Raw genomic sequence first — 22,408 nt, 5'->3', positions numbered from 1 at the left:
GAGGGGTCAGGTGATTAGATTGGTTCAGCTGCTTGTGGATCCACAGCCTGGAACTGCTGCAAGAGGCAAGGGTTGAGGCAGGTAGTCTGGTTAAACGTATTGTTTTTATTTCATTCTGGGGTTGCATAAGCATACCTAGGTTTGGTTTAGTGCCTTGAAATACAGATTTGCTACTATGGCTGCAGCTGCTGTGGAGCACTTTGCTGGTGCAGGAATGCTTGTGCAGGTATATGCAGTGTGGGAAGGAACACCACCTGAGGTAGTCTGTATTATGTTATCTGGCATTCCTTTCACAAGGGAATTGTTAATTGTCAATGCTAAATATTCAAGCTGTTTTAAGGGAGTTCTGCTTTGGGTGTTTGTGTAGCTGCAAATCTGCATGATAAACTGCTGTTGAGACTCGTCACTGGTAGTCACAGCTTACTTTTACTGGTATTGAGCTTTCATGTGGAGACTTGAGATCAATAAATATTCATAAGTAAAAGCATAAAGGAAGAATGTTTTAATAGCAAAGGACCGGTCTTGGAGTGAAGAAATTGATGTTTGGTACATCTAGAAACACTAGTTCTATTTAAAAACAAATTTAAATATAACCTTGAAAATGGCTGTTGTCTTACCTGGCTTTTGCTCCATGAAACTTTCCTTCTTTATGTAATAAAAAGGAATACTGCATTTTCCTCATCTTGCTGGAAGAGTTTGTGAGTATGCCCTTGCTGGGCAGTGGAATGCAGCACGGGTCACTGTGCTACCACAGGCTATGCTGCCTCTTGAACGCAAGCTAACACCCTTGTACTGTTCAGGGTTGTGTTGTGTGAACCTGCTTGCTGACCTGAAACTGCTTTTAAGGATCCTTGCTGAGTAGTGTCACATTGCATTGTGCCCAGTGGTAGTATTAATAAAATTTATCCCTTTATCTGAAAGGGAAATGATGGAGCTCTCCTGCAATAACAAGTAATACTTTTTTAGGTATACAGTTTTAAATAGTCACCAGCGATCTGTCTGATTGCATAATTTATCATGGCCTTCAGCACTTAAGAGCAAGGAACACGATTTTTCTGTCAGTATTGAGACACATGAGGTAACAGCTGCTTTCTGAAGGCTTGTTCTTCAGTTTTATGCTATAGGTGTACTCCTACTGCATTGCAAGGGGGAGCTTGGGATGAGTAGTCATCTCTACAGAGACTGAGTATGTAGAGTGCTGCAGAAGAAGCTTTAATGTACAACAATTGGGCATTTTAGTAAGAGGTTTCACTGGTTAGGAGCTTAAATTAAACATCAATAACAGTCAACAAATATGATCAAATATTTGGTGTATGAATGTATGGTTCTTTGATATTCAGGTGGCTAAATAAAAACCTGGCATAAAAGAAAGTTCTCCTCATTTAGGGAAGTGGCATTCCTGAAGTTGTCTTATGATATCTCAGTTAATGTGTGAGCAAGCAGTTAATCCTCTGGTATTCTAAACACTTAGTGGGTGTTTTGTTGAATATAAGCAGAATGAAATAAGTTAGATACAAACTTGGTCTGACTTTGGGAAAGAGTTTTTTTTAATTGCTTCATTAGTAGAATTGGTAGGATTGACTCAGAATTTATCCATTTGCCCCTTGCTTTCATTCTCATCAATGCTCTCCTTTGTTTTGACGGCATTTTCAAAAGAGCACTTGCTTGTCCTACCTTGAAGGGGTTTGCCATCTATGGTAACATCTCCAACTCAAATGAAGTAGTGTCTTGCTTAAAAACTGTAGGAAAGAAAAACTGCTTCATAGTTTAGGGCGATGTCTAGCATCCGCAAAAATCTGGATGTTGAAGCAAGTTCCAAGTCTTTATAATTCCTGTTTGGATTGATTATAGGCTGCACTCAGTGACTGCAAATCTAGGTGTGTTTGTTTTGACATCTTGCTGTAGAGGATGCACTACTTAGTGCACCATCTGAATCCACTGTGTTTTGTTGTCTCTACCCTAGAGAGGATTGCTTTTTCTGAACTTATAAATATATTTTGGTGTTTTAGCCACTTCTTTGCAACATTTGTCTCTTCTTGCTTTTTTGTCTCCTACAGGTAAACCTCAGTAGAGGTTTGGGCTTGGTTTTGTGCATAGCAACATCTTAGTAGCATTAGTTTAAAAAAGTTAAAACTGTCAACACATGTTTCACATATTAATTTTGTGAAGTCATTACAGAAAATCAAGTGCTATAACAGGGCTAATCAGAATTCTTCTGCAGGACCCTAACTCCAATGTGAGAAGTTCAAACTGATGTATTGTATGTGCCCTAAGTTAGGGGCTGGTAGACTTAGATGTTCTTGGTCATGGTCTTGACCTTGAGCTTGGCCTCCTCCACATGTAACCCTTGTCTTTGTCAGGGGGCATCATGGCCCCTGTTCATGTAAATTCTTGCCTGCAGAGGAGAATGTCTCTTGTATAATTAATTCCTGGAACTGGATGGAGTGTGCGTACTCAGTATTTGGAAAATGCTTTTGGATATATGGTTTAAATTTTAGGTTGCCCTGCATGGAGTCAAGAGTTGGACTTAATGATCCTTATGGGTCCCTTCCAGCTCAGGACAGTGATTCTGTGACTCTCATTCTTGTTTCATACCGACTCTTCCAGGCTTCTGAATAGGTTCTGTACAGGCATTTGGAATACATTCAGTCTTGAGATAAAGCATAAAGTAATACTGTTTAAAAAAACTCTGTGAACGGTTTCTCACCATTTTGCATTAATGTTATTTGGACTTAAAGCTTTTTGGGTGTTTGGAATCTTTTCTTGTAGCTCATGGCTTCTTTGTAATACTTGTTTTCTTCTGTTGTGGCTCATCTTGTTACATTGATTGCTGCCTGGTCCCACAGTGAAGCCGTTTTTCTTCCCAGGTTCTGCTGGCTTGCCTTTTCCCTCCATCTCTTGATCCTAGTGCTGCTTTTGTGGCTCCATAAATCTAGTCCCTTCTATCAATACCTTAGTTTTGACTCAAGTTAAGTGTAAGTGTGGAGTGGAGTTGAAGAGGGCAAGTCCTCCCTCTTTTCTGCCCATTTCTGCAGAATCAATCTTTCCAAATACTGTATCTGTAGCAGAATCTTGGTTTATTCAGAGTGCAGTTAATGTTAACCCTTTTTTTTTTTCCCCTAGCCACATGGATGTTTTCTACAGACTTTGAACAAATGGACTTTATGTATGCAGTGATACTGATGCATTACTCTGTACAGCTGGAAGTTGCATAAGCAGAAATGTGATGATTTGTACAAACTTGAACTGATTGCTAAAGTGGTCTTCGTATCAGTGTAGCTGAGAAGTTGAAAACAGGTATTGAAAAACTGTGTCAGATCACCTTTGAGTGTAGGTAACTGTCCTCACCTTACCTGCTGTAGTTGGAATAAATTTCTGCAGGTCTTTCTGTTCCTGAGGTTCTGTGTGTGCTGTGACTTGCTTTACCAATAAACGGTGTTTACTCTTGCATTTCTGTGTTTTATCCTAGCTAGCTAAGTGTTCTAGCCTTTTCTTTTTTTAACATGTAAAGCAGGAGGAATTTTTCAAATAGAGTATTGCTTTGTACTGCTCATCTCAGCTCTTCAACAACACTAGTATAAAAATGCATCAGCTAGATGTAAGTATGAACCAGATCACTTTTAGTTTCTTTTTAGGTTCCCTAACAGATCTTCCATTCTCAGCAGTAAAAGGAGGCAGCTTGGAATTTTTGTAATATTAATGCTAATAGAAGAAGCTACTACTGGTATAGGAGAAAGTTCTTGTGATCTGTCCAGATGGCTGTCACTAAGCTGTAAGTAGGAAATGGGCACTGTCCTGTACTCTACATTGCCGCTACTTAGCAAGCTGCCCAGTGCACAAAATCTCCATCATGCTGACACTTTGGTCAATCACTGCAGTGTCAGCAAAGCAGATGAAGAAATTAGTTTTGCATTGAGACATGGGCTGTGGGTGTTCACTTGGAAAAAAACAAACCAAAAAACCCTCAAAAAACTCCCAACTCCCTAGTAGCAACAACATTACAAATGCAGCACACACCGCACAACGCCCTGTTGCGATGAGGGTTGTAATACTGTGCTTTGTGATAAATCCAGTTCACTTGATGTGAAATTGCTGAACTGGCATCCTTTTATCAATTCCTGTCTTCAAGTGTAGTGGTTAAAGCTAATACATATTAATTGCAAAATTGAGGATTCTATTTCAGTTTATAGAAATAGTTTCTCTGAAGTCTGATTGTTTTCTATTTGCTTTAAGTTCAGGAACCTTGATCTAATGATATGAATGAGTGTTTAATACAACCTGTCTGCCCAGTTTAGGAAAAGGACACTTTAACAAAGCAGTTTTTATCCCTTTTTTACTTGGTAGCCCTTAGTGTTGGTATGATACTCTTAATGAGTTATGTTCTTAACAAATTGATAAAAACACACGTAGAATAGCTTTTGATTACAGAAGAGAAGAATGCTTTCATGCAAAATTGGGGGGGGTGTTCATGTCTTACACAAATAAGAGTTTTATATTGAATGTCACTTGTTACTTATCTTTTCTCAGAAATACTATTACCAATATTGGATAGCTTTTTAAAAAGGAGACTGAAAATTATACTGGCAGTATTTACATGTGGGACTGATAGCATTTACTGTGCTTTATGTGATGGAACTGCTGTCATCTTGCCAGACTCCTACATTTTCTGATTAAAAGTTCTACCAAGTCTAAGAGTAAATGGAGATTTTTCTGTGTAGGAACCCTATCTCAGGTCAAGCATCCAGATGACTTACAGAGGTGTTGAATACTCCCAGCTTAGTAGCTGGGGGCTGTGACAGAAAAGCTGTGTGTGGTGCTACATATCCTGGAAAATCAGGCTCGGGCTGAGCTCTTGACAACCCTGTGTTTGTTAGCTAGACCCCGTTGTCTCAGGAGTCCTGGGATCATAGGTCAAATCCCACGTCATTTGTTGTTCTAGTGAGAAGTGCTATAGAGGACAGGGTAGATAAGCACTGGTGTGCATGCTGAACTGCATGGAATAGTACAAAACACGGGACAGCTGCTTCTCCAGTATTTTTGAGTGTACTGAAAGGGAAGTGAAGAAAAATAGTATATAATTTTTTTAGTGGAAGTTGCTGTGGCAGTTGAAAGAGGAAGATAAAGTTTCTTTGAACTCTGTGTGGCTAGCCAGTGCTTTTTAACAGTTCAGCTGTTCAGCTTAAATGATGGCACTGACCACAAGTATGTTTTTGTCTTTGAGGTATAGAAGAAAACTACTTTTAAATTAGAACAGCAAACTTCATAGCTGACTGAGAACAGGCCATTAAATAAAGTAGATCAGGTCTGAGCATATACAAGATAAATACACAGATGGTACATGAGGTCAAATGAAAGGAGAGTAGGGATTTTTCTCTGAGCAGTCTGTTGTTTCTAGGAGTGGCTTTTTATTTAAATTCAAAAATACTCCCCCGTCCCCCTGCTTTGGATTTAATGAGAATGCAGGGGTCAAATGAGAAAAAAAAAAAAATATTACTGATTATTTACCTGCTGCTTTCTTACTAAATTTTGTGTTTAACTTGCTGAGGAGTAAAAGGAAGTATGACTGGTCAAACCAGAAGAGACCAAGGGTCAGACTAGCTGAGGTGTCTAGTGATGGTTGGAAATAAAATGAAAAGAAGAGCAAGTACAAGGTGTACTTCTCAAGTGTACCTTCCTGGCTGCTGTTGCTCTGTGACTTCAGGACCTCTGAGGCGTTGTTTACAGCTGGGCTTTCAACAGTGATTACGAATCCTTTATTTCATTAGGTTTTTCTGGTCTTCCGATAATGACTCATACTCCTGGCAAATGAAAGTCTCTTCAACAATGAGTTCCGTATCAGACTTAAATGTAGTCTTACTAGCTTCCTTATTAATTCTGAGTTATTTTCTAGTCTGATTTAGAATGGCTTGTTAAATTTTGTGTAGCTTGTACATTGACATACCCCTGGGCTAGTAAACAGTTTGGTAAGCACTACTTTAGAGGAACATGCTGTTTTCATGTTGCTCCTTGTACTGTGCACCTTTCATTCTGACAGCTGTGGAAGAAAGAGGGGTTGATTCATTTTCTCTCTCAGTAAAAACTGGAGATGGGTCACAGAATAACCTTTGCTACAACAAGGAGAGGCACACTTACTATTCCTGGTCTTACATATATGGGAAACCCCTCCTTTTTTGATTTCTCTTCAGTTTCTTTTTCCTTCCTAGGAATAATTACACTTTCACTTTCTGCTGCCATTCATTTCCTTTTCCAGTTGGATAGAAAAAAAATATCAAAGTGCATGTTCTGTTCTGTGTGCAGAGATCTGAATACCAGCAATGCAGCTGGCCAGTTTTGTCAGCCTCTCTCCCAAGGAACAACCAAGTGAAATGGAAAGAAACTAATAGTATGGTTTAAAATTCAGCTCTGCCTATTATGTAGTTGAAAGGTATAAAAGTGCAAGTATAAAAGCTTGAAACTTAATTTAAAAATAACTGACCTTATCATATAGCAATTTATTCTATACCCTTAAGTTCACATTACTAGCAGAAAAAAAAAGTTTCTTTGCTTGCCTTTGCCAAGCTGAGGGCTCAGATTCTAATTATTATACAGTCAAGTGTTTCAAGGAGACTTAAATGAGGAGCAAAAACTGCTGGCTAATTTAGACACACTGAAATGCTATGTAAAATTCCTATGTACCAAATGGAAATTTTACATTCTTAACAGCTTCTTGTTTGCTGATGAAACACCAAACCCCTACTAGCTGTAGGTGTGCATGTATTAGAGGTAGATCAGCTTTGCTTTTTTGGGGGGTGTAGGTAAACTCTGGTTTTTAGGCTGCTAACTTGCACATTCTTCATCTGACAGTAGTTTGCATTTTTATGAGATCGAGAACTTGACAGGCAGAAGGCTGAAAAACTGTCTTTTTTTCCCTTGTCTTTCCAGATATGAGAAATGAGTGTTGGACGCAGGAGATTAAAGCTGCTGGGAATTCTGATGATGGTAAACATTTTTATTTATGTGATTGTGGAAGTCTCAAAAAGTGGCAGCCAAGAGAAGAATGCAAAAGGCCGTGTTATTATACCACGCAGCAAATTTTGGAGAAAATACACTCCTCACAAAGCTTATTGGAACAAACAGCAACAGAAGCTTGAACTGCTGTACAACCCTATTCTGACTTTGCTTTCCAATATGACTGTGGAAGAGAACTTAGTTTCTAACTCGAGTGTTCTCAGTTCCTGTGACCCTGACCCGTGGGTACCTTCAGAGGTTAGTGACTTTGCAAACTTGCCAGACAGATTCAAAGATTTTCTACTTTATTTGAGATGTAGAAATTATTCATTATTAATGGATCAGCCAAACAAGTGCAAACATAAACCTTTTCTGCTGCTGGCTATTAAGTCACTTACACCCCATTTTGATAGAAGGCAAGCAATTAGGGAATCCTGGGGCAAGGAAATAAAATCAGGGGATATGACAGTCAAACGGGTCTTCTTACTTGGACAGACACCACCAGAGGATAATTTTCCTGATCTTTCAGACATGATAAAATTTGAGAGTGAAACCCACCAAGACATTCTGCTCTGGAACTACAGAGACACTTTCTTCAATTTAACTCTGAAAGAGGTGCTGTTTCTTAAGTGGGTCAGCAGCAGTTGCGCAGATGTCCAGTTTATTTTTAAGGGTGATGATGATGTTTTTGTGAATACCCATCAGATCCTGGATTACTTGAAGAGCTTATCAAAGGACAAAGCCAAAGACTTATTTATAGGTGATGTGATCAAAGATGCTGGACCTCATAGAGAAAAAAAATTGAAGTACTACATCCCAGAAAGTGTTTATGAAGGTTCATATCCTCCATATGCAGGAGGCGGTGGGTTTCTGTACTCCGGTGATCTGGCATTAAGACTGAATAATGCATCTGACCAGGTACTTCTTTACCCAATTGATGATGTTTATACTGGAATGTGCCTTCAGAAGCTTGGGCTTGCTCCGGAAAAACACAAAGGCTTCAAAACATTTGATATTGAAGAGAAATACAGAAATAACATATGTTCCTACACAAACTTAATGTTAGTACATAGTAGAAAACCTCAAGAAATGATTAAGATTTGGACACGCTTGCAAGATCCACACTTAAATTGTTAAAGTAATGTGCATAAGTGTCTTAAGGCCAAATAAATTTCCAAGTTTGGGTCTGAATTTCTTGGTGGACCACTGAAGCTCTGTTTAATAGTTTAATTTTCTCTGGAAACTTTTTCCTTTACTTTTGAAAATGAGAATAATACTAAAATTTGAGGAGATGGCTTGAAGACGAAGACTTCATCCTGACTTTTCCACTGTCCTGGTGGTCATTATGTTTCAATATTTGTCTTAAATTAATTTTAAAAAGAACTTCAAGGATGTAACTAGCTGTCAGTGACTGGTTAGTTGTATTGGAAACAGGGATTGCCTACTACAATGCATCTTTCATTATTTGTGATGGTGGAAGACAATTTTTCCTTGAGTAGTGTTTGTTTGTGGGTGTGTGGAAACCACTGTAAATTGAAAATTCACAAATTGGAGGAATGTAGTTTAAATATGAAACGCTCTTATGAGACTTTAACTATTGAATTTTTTTAATTTATAGTATTCAGTCTTTTTGCACCCTGGAACAGTATTTTCTCCTTTACTTATGATCTTTTGTGCAAAGCGTGCTTGTGTCTGAAGGATTTACCCTTTTATTAGATTATGCTTCTTTTTTTTTTTTTTTTTTTTTTTTAAAAAAAAAACGTAATACTGTTTGAAACACCCCATAAAAGAGCTGAATATGTAAGGAAAAGGAAGAACAGATTTTGTTTGGGGCTGGACAGTAGATAGAAGTAGGTCTGCCCCCTGCCCTGAGCTTATGTGCAGTAAAGCTGACTTATTGCTCATGTTATTTATGTGAAAAGCTACTCTGGTCAGTCCTTGTTTTCTGTTTTGGCACTAAATGTGATCAGGTAGCTTGATTTGATACAAATAACTGAAATTGCACATTGCTTACGAAAGCATGGTTTGGACCTCCTATAAAGTGGTAGTAAATCTAGAATTGTGCAGATCCTAAGAGTTTTGAATTTTGAAACAAACTTTGAAGTTGCATGATGTCTCATGTAGAGTTAAACATGTTATCGAAACTCAGATCTTCTGTATTTCCACATCTTGCTTATAAGAGTTATTCTAAATAGTGATTGCTTCCTTTGTATATGTAGAAGTGCCTGTCTATTTATTGTTCAGATTGAAGACCAAAACATTTTCTTAAATATATTTTGTGTAACATTTTATTTGTATAGTGTTGTCACTCAGATATTTAAATAGAGCATGATATTTTAAATCTGTGAGATGTGTAACATGTTAAATAAAACTAATTGTTATTTTTGAATTTGAAAAATAAAATGTGATTTAAATATTTCTTGTAATGCTTCATTTAAGTCATAATGTTGACTTACAGAGCAGTTGCACTCTACTGCATGGTATTCAATAACAGTGCATTTCAGCAGTTCAGAAGCAAAAGGCTTTGTTCGGCAACTCTCTCTAATGCTTATGTAGCCGACTATCAAGAAAATGTTGTCACAGTTGTGCATGAATTTGTTAGATGCTGTAATAGATGGACAACTGGCAAAAGCAAGGGAGCATTAAGTGCCCTAGGAAGAATAGTACGTACAGAAATAATTGCCTGTACAATAACACTGCTTGTACAATTGAAAGGAGTTAAGGAATGGATTGAATGGCCAGCACTTTGGTCTGTTTTTTGTTTGAAATAACTTGGCAGCTACAGCTGTTTTGGCTTCTTCACCTGCTCTCTTGTTCCTTTGTTCACCTTGAAGAACAAATGTGCTTTTTTTGTTCGGGGAGAGGTGAGGTGGTCTGGTCTTCTACCTCTGGGTTCTGTAGATGTTCATGTTGACCCCAGGATAGATAGATTAAAGACATCCTGTGCTCTGGTATTGTGCCATGAGGGTTGGCCCTGTGCTTTGTCATTCCTCATGAGAAATTACACCTTTCTGAAAGAGCTGCAGGTTTTACTGTACATGTGTTACTTCCTACTCTGTTCTTCCTAGCCATGCTAAGCACCCTGTTTCTTTCTAAATATTAGTGGGATTTTTGTCAAGAGTTTGGGCCAAGTGAAAGGTAAGAAGTTATGCTTATGATGGGGAATGCAAGTAGAGATGTGGTATTAAGAGTCTTCGTGGCTGAGAGAGAAAGGAAAAAGGAGGGCACTGTGGGTGAGCAGAGACGGGGGGGGGGGGGGGGGGGCGGACAGAGGAGAGGCAAGTGAGCACTAAACCTGGTGATGAGTTCCAGGGAAGGATCAAACATAATAAGAGCTGGTTGCAGAAAAAAGAGAGATAGGGAAAGAGCCCAAGAATTTAATCATATGAGTAACATAGGGTGGAGTGCACATGTGATATTAACCTGTAAGTGAAATGGGTGGGATTGGTGGAGTGCCAGCATTAATTATTTATTTTATACCCTTCCTGTGTAACCATGAGGTTAAAAACAGGCCTCTTGTATACAACACAGCTGAGAATAAGGAAGAGCAGACTGAGTGGTCCTTGCTAAGGAGAAGTGCTGTGAGAAAGCATCTACCTGCCATCTGAAGTGACTAGAGAAGAGAAAGAGGGGAGAGGAAAAGACTGAGCAGGTGGCCCTGGTGGACTAAATAGGTAAAAGGTACTGGAGAAGAAATTGGACAGACTAGGTTTTTTTACACTGGGTGTGGAAAAGCACCGGTGACTGTACTGTCTGATTTGGTCTCTGGTCCACTCTCACAGAGAAAGAATTATCTTGACAAAGAATTCGGAGCGTGTGGAGTAAAGATTAAGCAAAATAAATAAAACAGAGATAGGGGAACAGAATGTAACCAAAAGAAACAACACGTGGTGGGAATGGGATTTGGGGACAGCTGGGAAATGGAAGGTGAAAAGTCTTTAAAAAGCAGATACAGTATTAGGTTGTTGTATCTGGGTTGGTTTGGTTGTGTTTTCTTGGGGCTTGGTGTTTTTGGTGTTGGTTTGTTGGGTTTTTTTCTGGTTGCCAGTTCCTGGCTTTTGGAGCATAGCTTGAGTACTAGGTACTTTAAATGAAAAGTGAAAGTAATGTAATTAAATCAGGAATAATTTTTTTTTTAATATGGACTGTTCTCCTGTGAAGTAAACCTAGAGTTGAGGAACCATGAGCAAAAACTGGTAACTACTGTAAAACAAATACATGAATTACTTTTTTGGAATTACTTAGTGAAAAGTGATCTGAAAAATACAGGGAGCTAAAGATGGATTAATTTTTTTTCTTAAATTTAAGGGAGAGGAAAGAGTCTCCTAAGATGAAAGCATGAGAAAAATTGACTACAGTGGGAATAATGGTAATAATGGAATTTGGAAACTGAAATGAGAGGTGTTTAGATGAGACAGTTGAATGTGGATGCAGTCTTCCCTTTTTTTTTTCCCCTTCCCTTCCCTGAATACAGCAGGGAAAATGAAGTGCTGCTGTGATTAAATGACATTGCATCAGGGTAAGCCATTAGAATCCATTAGCTTGTTTGTATAAAGGCTCAGGCCTTTTCTTCTAAATCCAGTTGGGAGGAGGAAATACACAGGCCTTTGGATAAGGAAGGTAAATGAGCTATAATTAATGCACAAATTATAATGTTTATCTTCTAGAGGATGGAGTCCTTTTTTTTCTAAACAAAAGATTTTCTCCCAGTCGGTTACTTGGAATGTATGCACTTAGCCTTGGATCCCTTCTCCCCCTACCCGGTTTTATTTTATTATGTAGGCTTGAGTGAAATGTACCACTTGACAGGACTGGTGATAAGAGAATTCCTGACAATCCTTTCTGCTTTTCGGTGTTGGGAGCACTGAAAGCCAAACTTCAGAAGAGTTTTGGCTGGAGAATACAAGAAAGATGCAGACTAGAATTTAGTAAACCTTTTTTGCAATAGGTATGCAATTCAACAAGGGTCCACATGCAGGTAATTCTTAATTTTGGGCTTTGTGATGTGGTAATGAGCAATCTAGCTCTTATCTGGTGCTGCTGTTGTGCTGATCTAGCTTACGGTAAGCAGTTTACTCCTGCAATCTGGCCTCCTTTCCCTTCCGGCTTATTACACCTCATATGCATAAGATTTCCACTGTAGTTGTGTTTGCCTGAGGGCACCAATCCAAGTGAGCTCATGTCTACACTGAACTATTTCCTTCTCACAGAATAATCATGAAACCAATTTAGCAAGCAAATAGGGCAGGGAGAGCTGCTTGATGGATCCGTTTTACAGATAATGCAGGGAGGTGGTCTGAAAGGAGGAATGAGCATAAAACATCACTCTTCAAATTCTCTTCAGCCTCTTCCTCTAACTTTTTAAAGCTGTTGCCTTCTTCCTTGCTGGATGAAGATGAGAACAGGAGTGGGAGTGAGAACTTGGTAAAGCAAATGCAGTTCTGGAAGCCAAGTCATGGCTAACAAGCCTCATGCTATGCAGAGAGACATCTGCTAGTGGTTTTCTCAAGAAGGAAAGTTGAATGAAGACAGGGTTGGAAAGAACCAGTGTTGATGTTAATCTCTCAGGAACGTTTTGTTGTCTTGTTTTCCTGTAGCTCCACATCATGTTACAAACTGTATGCTGAGAGATTTAAGCAAATTTTCTAAATGTCAGGGGTGATGAAATACTGAGCAGGTCAGTTTTTCTTTTCTTGTGCTCAGATCAGGTCTTTGGTTGCTAATCACAGTTTATAATATTTGTATTGGCCCAGCCTGCTCAAAGTAGTGTTTAAACAAACAACTCTGGCTAGACTCTGCTGAGGTATGGCTGAACAGCACCTTGTGGAGTTGGCATGCCAGCCTTTTCAAAGGATTTACAGTCTGGTTTCATTTGTCAATATCTAACATCTGACCGAACAAGGTGAATTGGACATAAGCTGGTCTTGGTGTGTCAGCCTTCACTTCAGGGTCTGTTAATATTTATGCAAGTATAGAACTTGATCTGTATGATCAAATATGGAACTTGAGTGTGATCTCAAATTTTGCTCTGTTTTCCTATATTTGTGTGTTATTGCATTTATATATTTTTTTTTTAATTGCACTCCAGCCTAAGGACTTCAGACCATGAGTTAATGTGCCTATAACTCAGCACCCTTCCCTGCTGCAGGGGCTGGGACACTTGGCAACATGCAGCATCCTTGCTCTCTGAAGAACTGTGGAGGGAAGCCTCAGAACTTGACCATGTAAGTTTACAGCCCAAATTTTCTGTTCAGGTCAGCAGTAGCATATCTGGTATGTGGTACGACTGCAGAGGCCTGGCAAGTGTCACTCAGTTCTGACCGCAGGTATATTGGGATGTCAGTTTTGTGGTGGCTCAAAGGGAATTAATTCAGCCCTGAAGGACAATGAAGAGATGGGATCTCTGCTTTTTGGGATCTCTCCGGTTGCTGTTGGTTGAGTTCTGTAAAGTTACTGATCTTAGGTCAGGCCCTTCTCTCTGTTTTACCCTGCTCTCTTCTGAGAGGGGGGAGTCAATATGAATGCATACTGAATTTCCTGTCAAAGATCTATTAAGATAGAAATTTGCAGTCTCAAATTTTATAAAGAGAAAATTCCAAATCAGTCCTATAATTTCTAGGTTCCTTGACTTAACCTCTGCTTGTTCAACTAGTGACCTGTGTCATTTCCAGTCTTTGCTGCTAAGCTGCCCAACTAAATGTGTCCATCTTTCTTGCCTGTTGTCGTCATGTCTTTGTCCTCTCCATCTTGTGTTGTCTCAGCTGGAGACAAAGTGCTTCCCTTTCCAGTAAACCTCAAGGTTTACTGACAAACACCACTTTGGATTCACTGGAATAGATGGATTTTTCCTCTCTAGCAGATGGATTTTGACTCCCTCAGACAGAGTAGTCTTAAGGTACTTGATGATTTTGTGGCTTCATGTTCACTGACAGACCCTTGGACTATAGAGGAAAGAGGCGGTTTGGACAGTGTTCACTGGGAATTCACCTGGGAGTTCAGCTTTTAAAAAAACCACCAACAACAACAACACTGACTTCTGTAAGAGCCTGATTCAAACTGTTTCAAACAGTGGAGTAAGCAGGGGATGTGGGGGGGCAAGTGCTGAGCTGCAAATCAAACTGTAAACTTTCTGATTTTGAAGTTAGCTTTTCTGCTGTCACTGCCATTGTTTCTGTAAACAAAACTGCCCTGGGCACATTTGGAGAGAGTTTCTACAAGGGTTAGAAATAATCCCTAAAGATCCTGTTAGCTTTTAAAGCCAAGAGCTGCAGCTTACTATTGGTTGCGGCTGTATTTTTGTGTCCTTTTCCCCTCTTCCTCCATCCCCTCTGGCTAAATTTTGACTGAATTCTGCTTTCTGCTGTTTCTGCTGTGTGAGGGGGTTATACATGATTCATTAATTTGTGTTTCTTTGTGTTGCTGAAATGTCATCTATTTTTCCCACTACTCTTACCACCACCACTGATATTCTTCCTCCTCCAGAAAAGTCAGTTATCTCATGACAAGTCTGAATTTTGTCTTTTGGGGACACCACATATACGTTATGCCAGCAGACCAGCAAGAATGCATGTGTGATGAGTATTTGAAAGCTCTCCATAAAAGCTGTGACTTCCTTTTAAGAACACAAGCCTTTCATTTGTACAATACATTTGAGTTGTAACTTCAGAAAACGATATCATCCTTCAGGTCACTTCTTTCCTGTTTTCTTACCTGTAGGATCACTCCAGTTCTTAATGTTTTTGTTACATTTCGTGCTTTTTTTTTTTTTTCCTGGTATCCTGTAACATTAAATTGTTAGCTGTTGTAATAGAGCTGGAAACACTTGGGTCTATATAACTACTCAGCCAAGTAGGGAGGCTAGCATCTGTCAACTCTTTACAGAAGTCAAACCTGAAAGCTCACCTTGTGAGTAGAGGTGAGATTAAAAATATCCAATTTTAGACCAAAATTTTACTGAGATTTGAAATATTCTTCAAGAACATTATTGAAGTAAATAGAAGCATGTTTGTGTACCTAGAGACCCCTTGTGTTCTTCTTTTCCAAAACCTGCATCATGGTTTGTGTTTCTTATTGTCCCATATTCAAACGTATACAAATGATTTTTAAAAAAAAAGGGGTGGGGGTGGGTGGGAATCCCCACTACAGGTAAGCAACAGCCAGGGTAGGAAATCATAGGCTAAGCTGAAGGAACAAATGACCCCTCACTAAGATGGATCCCTTGTTATGCACAGTGTCAAGTGAGGGAATACTTTTTTTTTTAAGATGTAAAACCAAAGGAATTTGTCTCTCTTTCTTTCCCCTCAATCTTTTTGTTATGTGAGGAAACAGACTTCTGCTTTAGATGTAGGTTTGGCAGCTGCCCAAGAGACCTGAGAGAGAAAATTTCATCATCTTGTTAGTTGTTGACCACTCTGCTTATGTGAAGTAAATGCCACAGAGCCCAGTGAATTGTTCTGTTTTTCTTAATCCTATCCTACATGGTTTTGATACAATCCCAGGTGCTCAGCAAAAATATTAATGATGTTTAGATTAAGATAATGATGAATATCGCTATCAAAAAAGTTGAAACATAAGCCATGCTTTACGATACCTAGAAATTGGGTGAGTTTCAAGAGAGGCGAGCTGCACAACCTAGCTTTGTTTGTGTCCTTCAGATTTCAGAGAGGTTCCTCATTGGAACTAGTCTGAGAACTTGTTATTAGAGCAGTCATCCGTTCTCTGTATAAATATAACCTGGGTTGTTCTAACTTACACTTGAGAAAGAGCTGTATTGGGCCAAACCAAGGCTAGATTAGTCCTTTAAGCCCCTGAGAGGAAACATAAAATGCTTCTGGTAGCTCGGGAGAGCCTTTAGTCATTGCTTCTAGATTATGGTGGTTACTGACAAGCAACAAAAATATCTTCCAAGAATTTGTCTGGTTTTTTGTAACTTACTGCATGCTCTGGCAAAGAGCTCTGCAACATAATTAAGTGCTGTATGAAAATTTGGTATCTGGCACTCCAAGAATGAGAAAGTCATTAGTCAGCTGTCTCCTCTCTTCATTGCAATTTGGAGTGGACACAAGTACTAAACCCCCTTCCTTATCAAAGCCAGTAATTTATGCCTAAAAGCTTGAAGAATTGACTTGTGCAGTAGCAACTTGCTTTTGAGCAAAACACTGTGTTGTGCAAGACCTGCAGCAACAGTGTGAGAACTAGCATGTACGTATGGTATACTATCACTGTTCTCCTGCATCTTCTATGCCTACTCTGTAAAAGCCTGCAGTGCTACTGAAGCACTCTTGGCATGGAGGAAAACATGCATCGAGGGAGGTGTTGCCCCCTGAGAATCCATACAGCATGTGGATTTAGCACAAAGGGTATCTTTATTTTACTATCTATATCTTTTTGGAATGGACTATCCCCAGTGGGTGTTGGTAGTACAGCCATCAGTGATAGAACTTAAACCTGATGCCCTTGTGATCTTTTAGTAACAAAGTATAACAGGAAAAATTGAAAGTTTTGCAGGTAGTCAGTTACTGGTTACAGGATGCGTTGCACAGAGATTTTTCTCTTAGTGGAATGTACCTTCATGTGATATGTGTCAGCAGTTCTAACTTGATGCTGATTATCCGTTTATTCTCCTCTGGCTTCCTGATTTTTAATTCCTGTCCTTTCTTCCTCACCAGAAAGCAAGATAAAACATTTAGCTACAAGTGAAAGAATATTATGTGTGAGAAAATTGGGTTCAGAGCTGCTGGAAAGTGAATGCCACAGTAGGGGCATTATGGAGGAGTTGTCTTTGGACCTCTAATTGAAACACTTCAAACTTTTTCAAAACATTCACTTTTGATCTAACTTTGGAACTGATTTCCTATTATTTGCTCCACCAAAATTGCATTTGCATATGCCAAAATTAGTCGTATTTTCCAGCTCTCTTGTGTTGCCTGAGCCATACTGTATGATATAGTTGCAGCTGCGTGCTAGAAAGTTTCTCTGCTCAAGGAAAAGTGAAATATGTGCCTGCGTCTTGGGAGGAGGAACTGGCATGGACCCAGAATAGTAATTCTCAGATGATGCCTGGTCCTTTATCCTACTTCCCAGGAGGTTCCACCACACGTGAGGGTCCTCTCACGTGTGCACATGTTTTTCCCCTACTCTGTGCAGGAGAGAACGTGGACCTCCTGGTTCTGCTCTCAGTTGGGTGGTTAAGAGTGTAATATCCTTTCCCCTGGTTTATTTTTGCTTGTTCTCAGGTGGTCTGTTGGGGATTTTCCCTGTTGTAGGATGTTTGTTGTATGTAGCTGGTGTTTAATGCCAGAGAGATCTGAATCATTCACTCAGGGTAATTAATACTGACCTAATTACATGGATGAGTTTTGCACTGAAATTTTTAATGGTACTTAATAGTTAGAAGAGTTCTTCATTCCCCACCTCTATGATTCAGTCCTTTGCCTTTCGTGCCTCCAATGAATAATGGCACTTGATGAAATGAATTCCCTGTTTATTTTGTGTTGGGTAACTCTCTGAGTCCCCGTGCCTCCTGCCTGGAGAAACAAGGGAAACTGCTGCAGTTGAACCTCTCTGCAGAGAAAGCAGTGGTTGAATTCAGCGACACTGTATTGTCCCTTGTCTAAACCAGGAGAGGACATCAGTGAACTTTGATCTCTGTAGGAGATTGCAGAGGTCAAATGGGGGTAGGGAGACTCTCGGACTACAGCTTTGTCTTGTGGCTGTTACGCATAGCACAGCTTTCTGTTCAGGAAATCCTTAAGCCACGTTTGCTAAATGGGAAGTATGCTAGAGAAGATACGTCTTTATATGCCATCCTATTTACATTCATCCCCAAAGTGTCTGTAGAGAGGAGGCTCCTATGTAACCCGGTAGAGTTATCCCTTCTTAACTGATGAGTGTGCAGGGTTGTGTCCTAAAGCGCTGCAGTAAATAGGAGAAGCCCAAATGATAAAGATATCACCCCTCCCAATTTCACCAGGCTAGGAAAAAAGCATTAGAGGTCAGCATAATTTCAGACCTACATCACATCTGTAATAAAGCAGTTGGGCACTTCAACCAGCAATCCAGCTGGGCAAGAATGCTGCTGCACGCAGTCTCATCAGCTGAAGTCGTAAACAATGGACTTCACCCACCACACTGCTCTTGCTGATTGAGGATTGCTGAAATGGCTTCCTGCACTCCTCTGTAGAGGAGAGTGGGAAGGAGGGTATGTAAACAAAGATGAAAAAGCTTGGTGTGGGAGTGTTTTTTGTAAATGGAGGGCCTGCAGTTTGCTGAGGGGCAGCCAGGGTCATCAGAGCTGGAAGGGGTCAGTGGCAAACTGGGAGCTGCAGGCAGGAACCTTGGCCCACTCCTGTATCCCAAGAAAAACCTCGTGGAAAACTGACATACAGAAATACGAGTGGCTTTTTTTCCTCTGGGTCTGTATCTCTTCCATCATTTCAAGTGAAGCACAGGGGTTTCAAAAACACTGTGGATAGCTTATTTCTAGATACAATTTATGTTTACACCTTGCATGTCTCCAGGGGCTAAACGACTGCCAGAATACCCATGTGGCTGTAGTTCTGTGAGGGTGAGCAGATAAATGTGGTGCTTTGGGGCTGACGTTATTGTTTCTATCCCCAGAAGGGAGATCAGTGAAATGAAAGGGCCCAAATTGTGCAAAAGAAAAATGCTACAACCGGCATTTCATGTAGTCACTCGGCGTTTGCTTAAATACATGAGTGCTGCTTTAATGTTCTATAAAACATCCCTCCCACCTACTTCCCTTTAAATTCCCCCTGTGTTTCTTCCTTTTATTTCTGGTCTGTTCTGAATATCCCAGTGTCTGGAATTTGTCTTTTATAATGATACATAGCGTGGCGTTGTGCCAGCCTCTACTCCGGGGAATTTTTGTTCATGTTAAGATTTGAAAATCTTTATAAACACACCCTTGGAGGAAAAATAGTCTGGTATTTAAGAAACAAGATAGAATTAGAAGAGCTCGGTGCTCTTACCAGCTGTGTCATATCCTCCTGGGCTGACATTTTTTGGGGAAAAAGGATAACTTCTGAAACTTAGCTCCAAGATGCTTCCACACTGACTCATGGAGTTACTGTGGAGGAAAAGAGCATCTTAGACATACTATATAAATATAGGTAAAAATTCAGTGAACAGCTTTTGTCCCTAACTTCTTGGGCACATGTTGGGCCCTGCTCTGAGAATAAAAGAGTAAGGATTTGAGACACACATTTTTGAGAAGAGCCAAATGATCTGTAACAAATTAGACCTCTGCTTCTCACTCACCCTCTTCAGTCCTAGGCAGGTGAACGTAGGACAATTTCTTACAGGAACCAACATGATCTTCAATCTATTCATGTTGAATTGGAGGTGAGCAGTGGGATGGGACAGCTTGCTTGTGAGATGAAGCTTCTGAGGGTGGTGGTGAGGAGGACACGGGGGAAGTTCAGAAGGACTGCCAGAGTCCAAGTAAAATGGGAGGTAGATATGAAGGAAGATAGGTGGAAGATGGCACAGCATGGGCAGAAGGTAGTGTAACCTAGTGCTGCTCCGGAGCAGGATCTTGGGGTTGCTGCAGGTAGTGGTGGGAAGTGGTCAAAGCCAATTGCACGCCGAACATGGCAGGGAAAGGGATAGAGTGTCTTTATGGCACTCTGTAAATCCATGGTCCATTTGTATCTTCAATAATGCATGCGGTTTGGGTTTCCTCATCTAAAAAGGACAGAGGAGAACTGCAAAAGGTGCAGAAGGAGACAACAAGGATTCACGCTGAGCAGCTCCAGTCTATGTAAGGTACAAGTCTTGGATTTAGAAAGAAATTACTGAAGAGGGGCATGATAGAGAGCTACAAAATTATGAGTGGAAAAGAAGAAGCAGGGGTCTTCAAAGGGAGCCAGAGCAAGAAGCACAACAAAAACCAGCTGGTTTTTTACACGCAGCAGGCAGTGGATCCACGGAGCTACCTGTCTGAGGATTTTTGTATGCTAAACATTTACACAGGCTCAAGGGGAAACTGGGCAAGTACTTGAAAAAGGGGGTCTACTTCAGGAACGCAGTATTTATGTAGCGAGTGTCACCGAGCAGAAATTACATCTGGCTCAGAAGACCTCTGAGCTGAAACCATTTGAAGGTAGGAGAGCACTTTGGGGCAAATACCTTACATGATTGCCTTGTTCTTACTCTTCCCTGGTTGTTTGCTCGTGACCGCTGTTGGAGGTGAAGATAGGGCTGGATGGACCATTGGCCTCACCTGGTGCTAATTCCTATATTCATGTTCAATAGCATTGTCAGGAGCCAGCCCAAAAATCTTTGTTTTCTTAATATACAAAATTCCTAGCAATTACCAGCAGTATAACATGCAAGAACACCAACTCTCTAATAACTGCACAGAAGATAATTATTTTCCTCATTTTCACAACAAGCCATTGCATGTAGGCAGTGCTCATTTACTTTGTTGTCTTTGTTTTGATGGAGCTCCCCAGAACAACAGTCTTAAAGCTCAGGATTTGAAGCAAGAGTAACTCTGGCTCTGCAGATAACTTGCCAACTTCTCAAGCAAGAAGAAATGAGTGGAGAAAGGGAGGATGCTGGTGTCACTTGGTGGTGGCCATGTTCGTTGCTCATGTGTCTGCTATTAACCTAATACTTGAGGTTTACATCAGTAATGCTTTGGTTCTCACTCCTTCCTTCCACAGGAGACCATACCCTTGGAGAAAACAGTAAATGCCATTTCTCAGCTGGTTTTGCTGGCTGTGTAACCGCCTGGGAAGGAAAGGCCACTTGGAAATTGGTAGGTGTTTTGCCCCAGTGCCTGGAGGGATGGGATGGGCAAGCTGCTCTGCCCCACGGCAACGCTCCTCACTTCTCACACAGGCTTCTGCTGCTCTGTCCATCTCTGTCCACAGGACTGACCGCTGGAGCACCTGCTGTTGTCCTGGATGGAGATGGTTGGGCGTGGGCAGACACTGCAGCCCCAGCTTACATTCACTTCACATCATGGACAAGTTTATGTTAGGATGAGCGCCTGCTCGGTGGGGAAGGTTAAGCTGGATTTCTCTGTGGCTGTACAATGCAAACACGGCTGGGGTTGAGCCACCAGCCAGAGCTCTGGGAGCCCAACAAGGAGGGACCTGGCAGAGAAACCAGCCCAGGAGGGCAAGGGAGGGCTGGGAGTGAAGAGGTTGGTGTGATATAAAGTGTATCTCTCTTGCCAGTAGGATTTACAGAGCGACTGGAGGCGGGGAAAGATATTTAAGGCTGTTTGAGGTAACTTGACAGCTCTGTGTGGAGCTTTTTTTGCAGATGCCAAGGCATTTGGATGCAGGTTGTCTTCCAAACCAGCGCTGCCCTGCAAGTGCTTTATGTGGGAAGGATGTTGTCCCCAAATGCTCGCGTGATGGCAGCCGGGGATTTGCCTGGCAGCTCCCAGCCCAGCAGCTGAAGTGTGCTGGCAGGGCAGGAGCAGGCGCTTGTGTGCTCCAAACCCCACCAAAGCCATGGAGGCGTGGTGTGATGGGTTGACCCTGGCTGAACACCAGGTGCCCACCAAAGCCGTTCTATCACTCCACCATCCTCAGCTGGACAGGGGAGAGAAAAATATAACAAAAAGCTTGCGGATTGAGATAAGGACAGGAGAGATCATTCATTAATTACCGTCACGGGCAAAACAGACTCAGTTCGGGAAAATTAACTCAATTTATTACAAATCAACCAGAGCAAGGTAATGAGAAATAAAACGAAATCTCAGAACACCTTCCCACCACCCCTCCCTTCTTCCCGGGCACAACTTCACTCCTGGATTTCACCACCAAGCCCCCCCAGCGGCACAGGGGGACAGGGATGGGGTTTATGGTCATCACACGTTATTTTCTGCCACTTCACCTCCTCAGGGTGAGGGCTCATCACACTCTTCCCCCATGGGAGACAGTCCTCCACGAACTCCTCCAACGTGGGCCATTCCCACGGGCTGCAGTTCTTCACGAACTTCTCCAGCATGGGTCCATTCCACGGTGTGCAGTCCTTCAGGAGCACACTGCTCCAGTGTGAGTCCCCCACGGGGTCACAAGTCCTGCCAGAAAACCTGCTCTGTGGGCTCCTCTCTCCACAGATCCGCAGGTCCTGCCAGGAGCCTGCTCCAGCACGGGGTTCCCACAGGGTCACAGCCTCCGGCATGGGGTCCTCCACGGGCTGCAGATGGATATCTGCTCCACCGTGGACCTCCCTGGACTGCAGGGGGACAGCCTGCCTCACCAGGGTCTTCACCACGGGCTGCAGGGGAATCTTCGCTCCGGCACCTGGAGCATCTCCTCCCCCTCCTTCTTCACTGACCTTGGTGTCCGGAGGCTTGTTTCTCTTACATGTTCTCACTCCTCACTCCGGCGGCTGTTTCTCCCTGTCCCAACATTTTTTCCTTCTTAAAAATGTTATC

General features: G+C 41.3%; 1 protein-coding gene across 7 annotated transcripts in view; it reads left to right on the top strand.

Annotated features, from left to right (window-relative positions):
• Positions 1-22,408, top strand: part of B3GNT2 (UDP-GlcNAc:betaGal beta-1,3-N-acetylglucosaminyltransferase 2) — a 553,121-nt gene that overhangs the window by 516,007 nt on the left and 14,706 nt on the right. For 4 of the 7 annotated variants that reach the window (XM_049799765.1, XM_049799761.1, XM_049799766.1 and 1 more), the window contains exon 2: positions 6,922-9,401. The exons of 1 other annotated variant lie outside the window; for it this stretch is intronic. In XM_049799765.1, the coding sequence (XP_049655722.1) occupies positions 6,931-8,124 (1,194 nt within the window). In that variant the 5' untranslated portion in view covers positions 6,922-6,930 and the 3' untranslated portion in view covers positions 8,125-9,401. 2 more of the 7 variants (XM_049799764.1, XM_049799763.1) reach the window with 2 other exon arrangements.

The sequence above is a fragment of the Accipiter gentilis genome, chromosome 5, assembly GCF_929443795.1.
Source record: "Accipiter gentilis chromosome 5, bAccGen1.1, whole genome shotgun sequence".
NCBI lineage: Eukaryota > Metazoa > Chordata > Aves > Accipitriformes > Accipitridae > Astur > Astur gentilis.
Note: the sequence above shows the minus strand (reverse complement) of the source record. Positions and strands in the feature narration are given on the sequence as shown.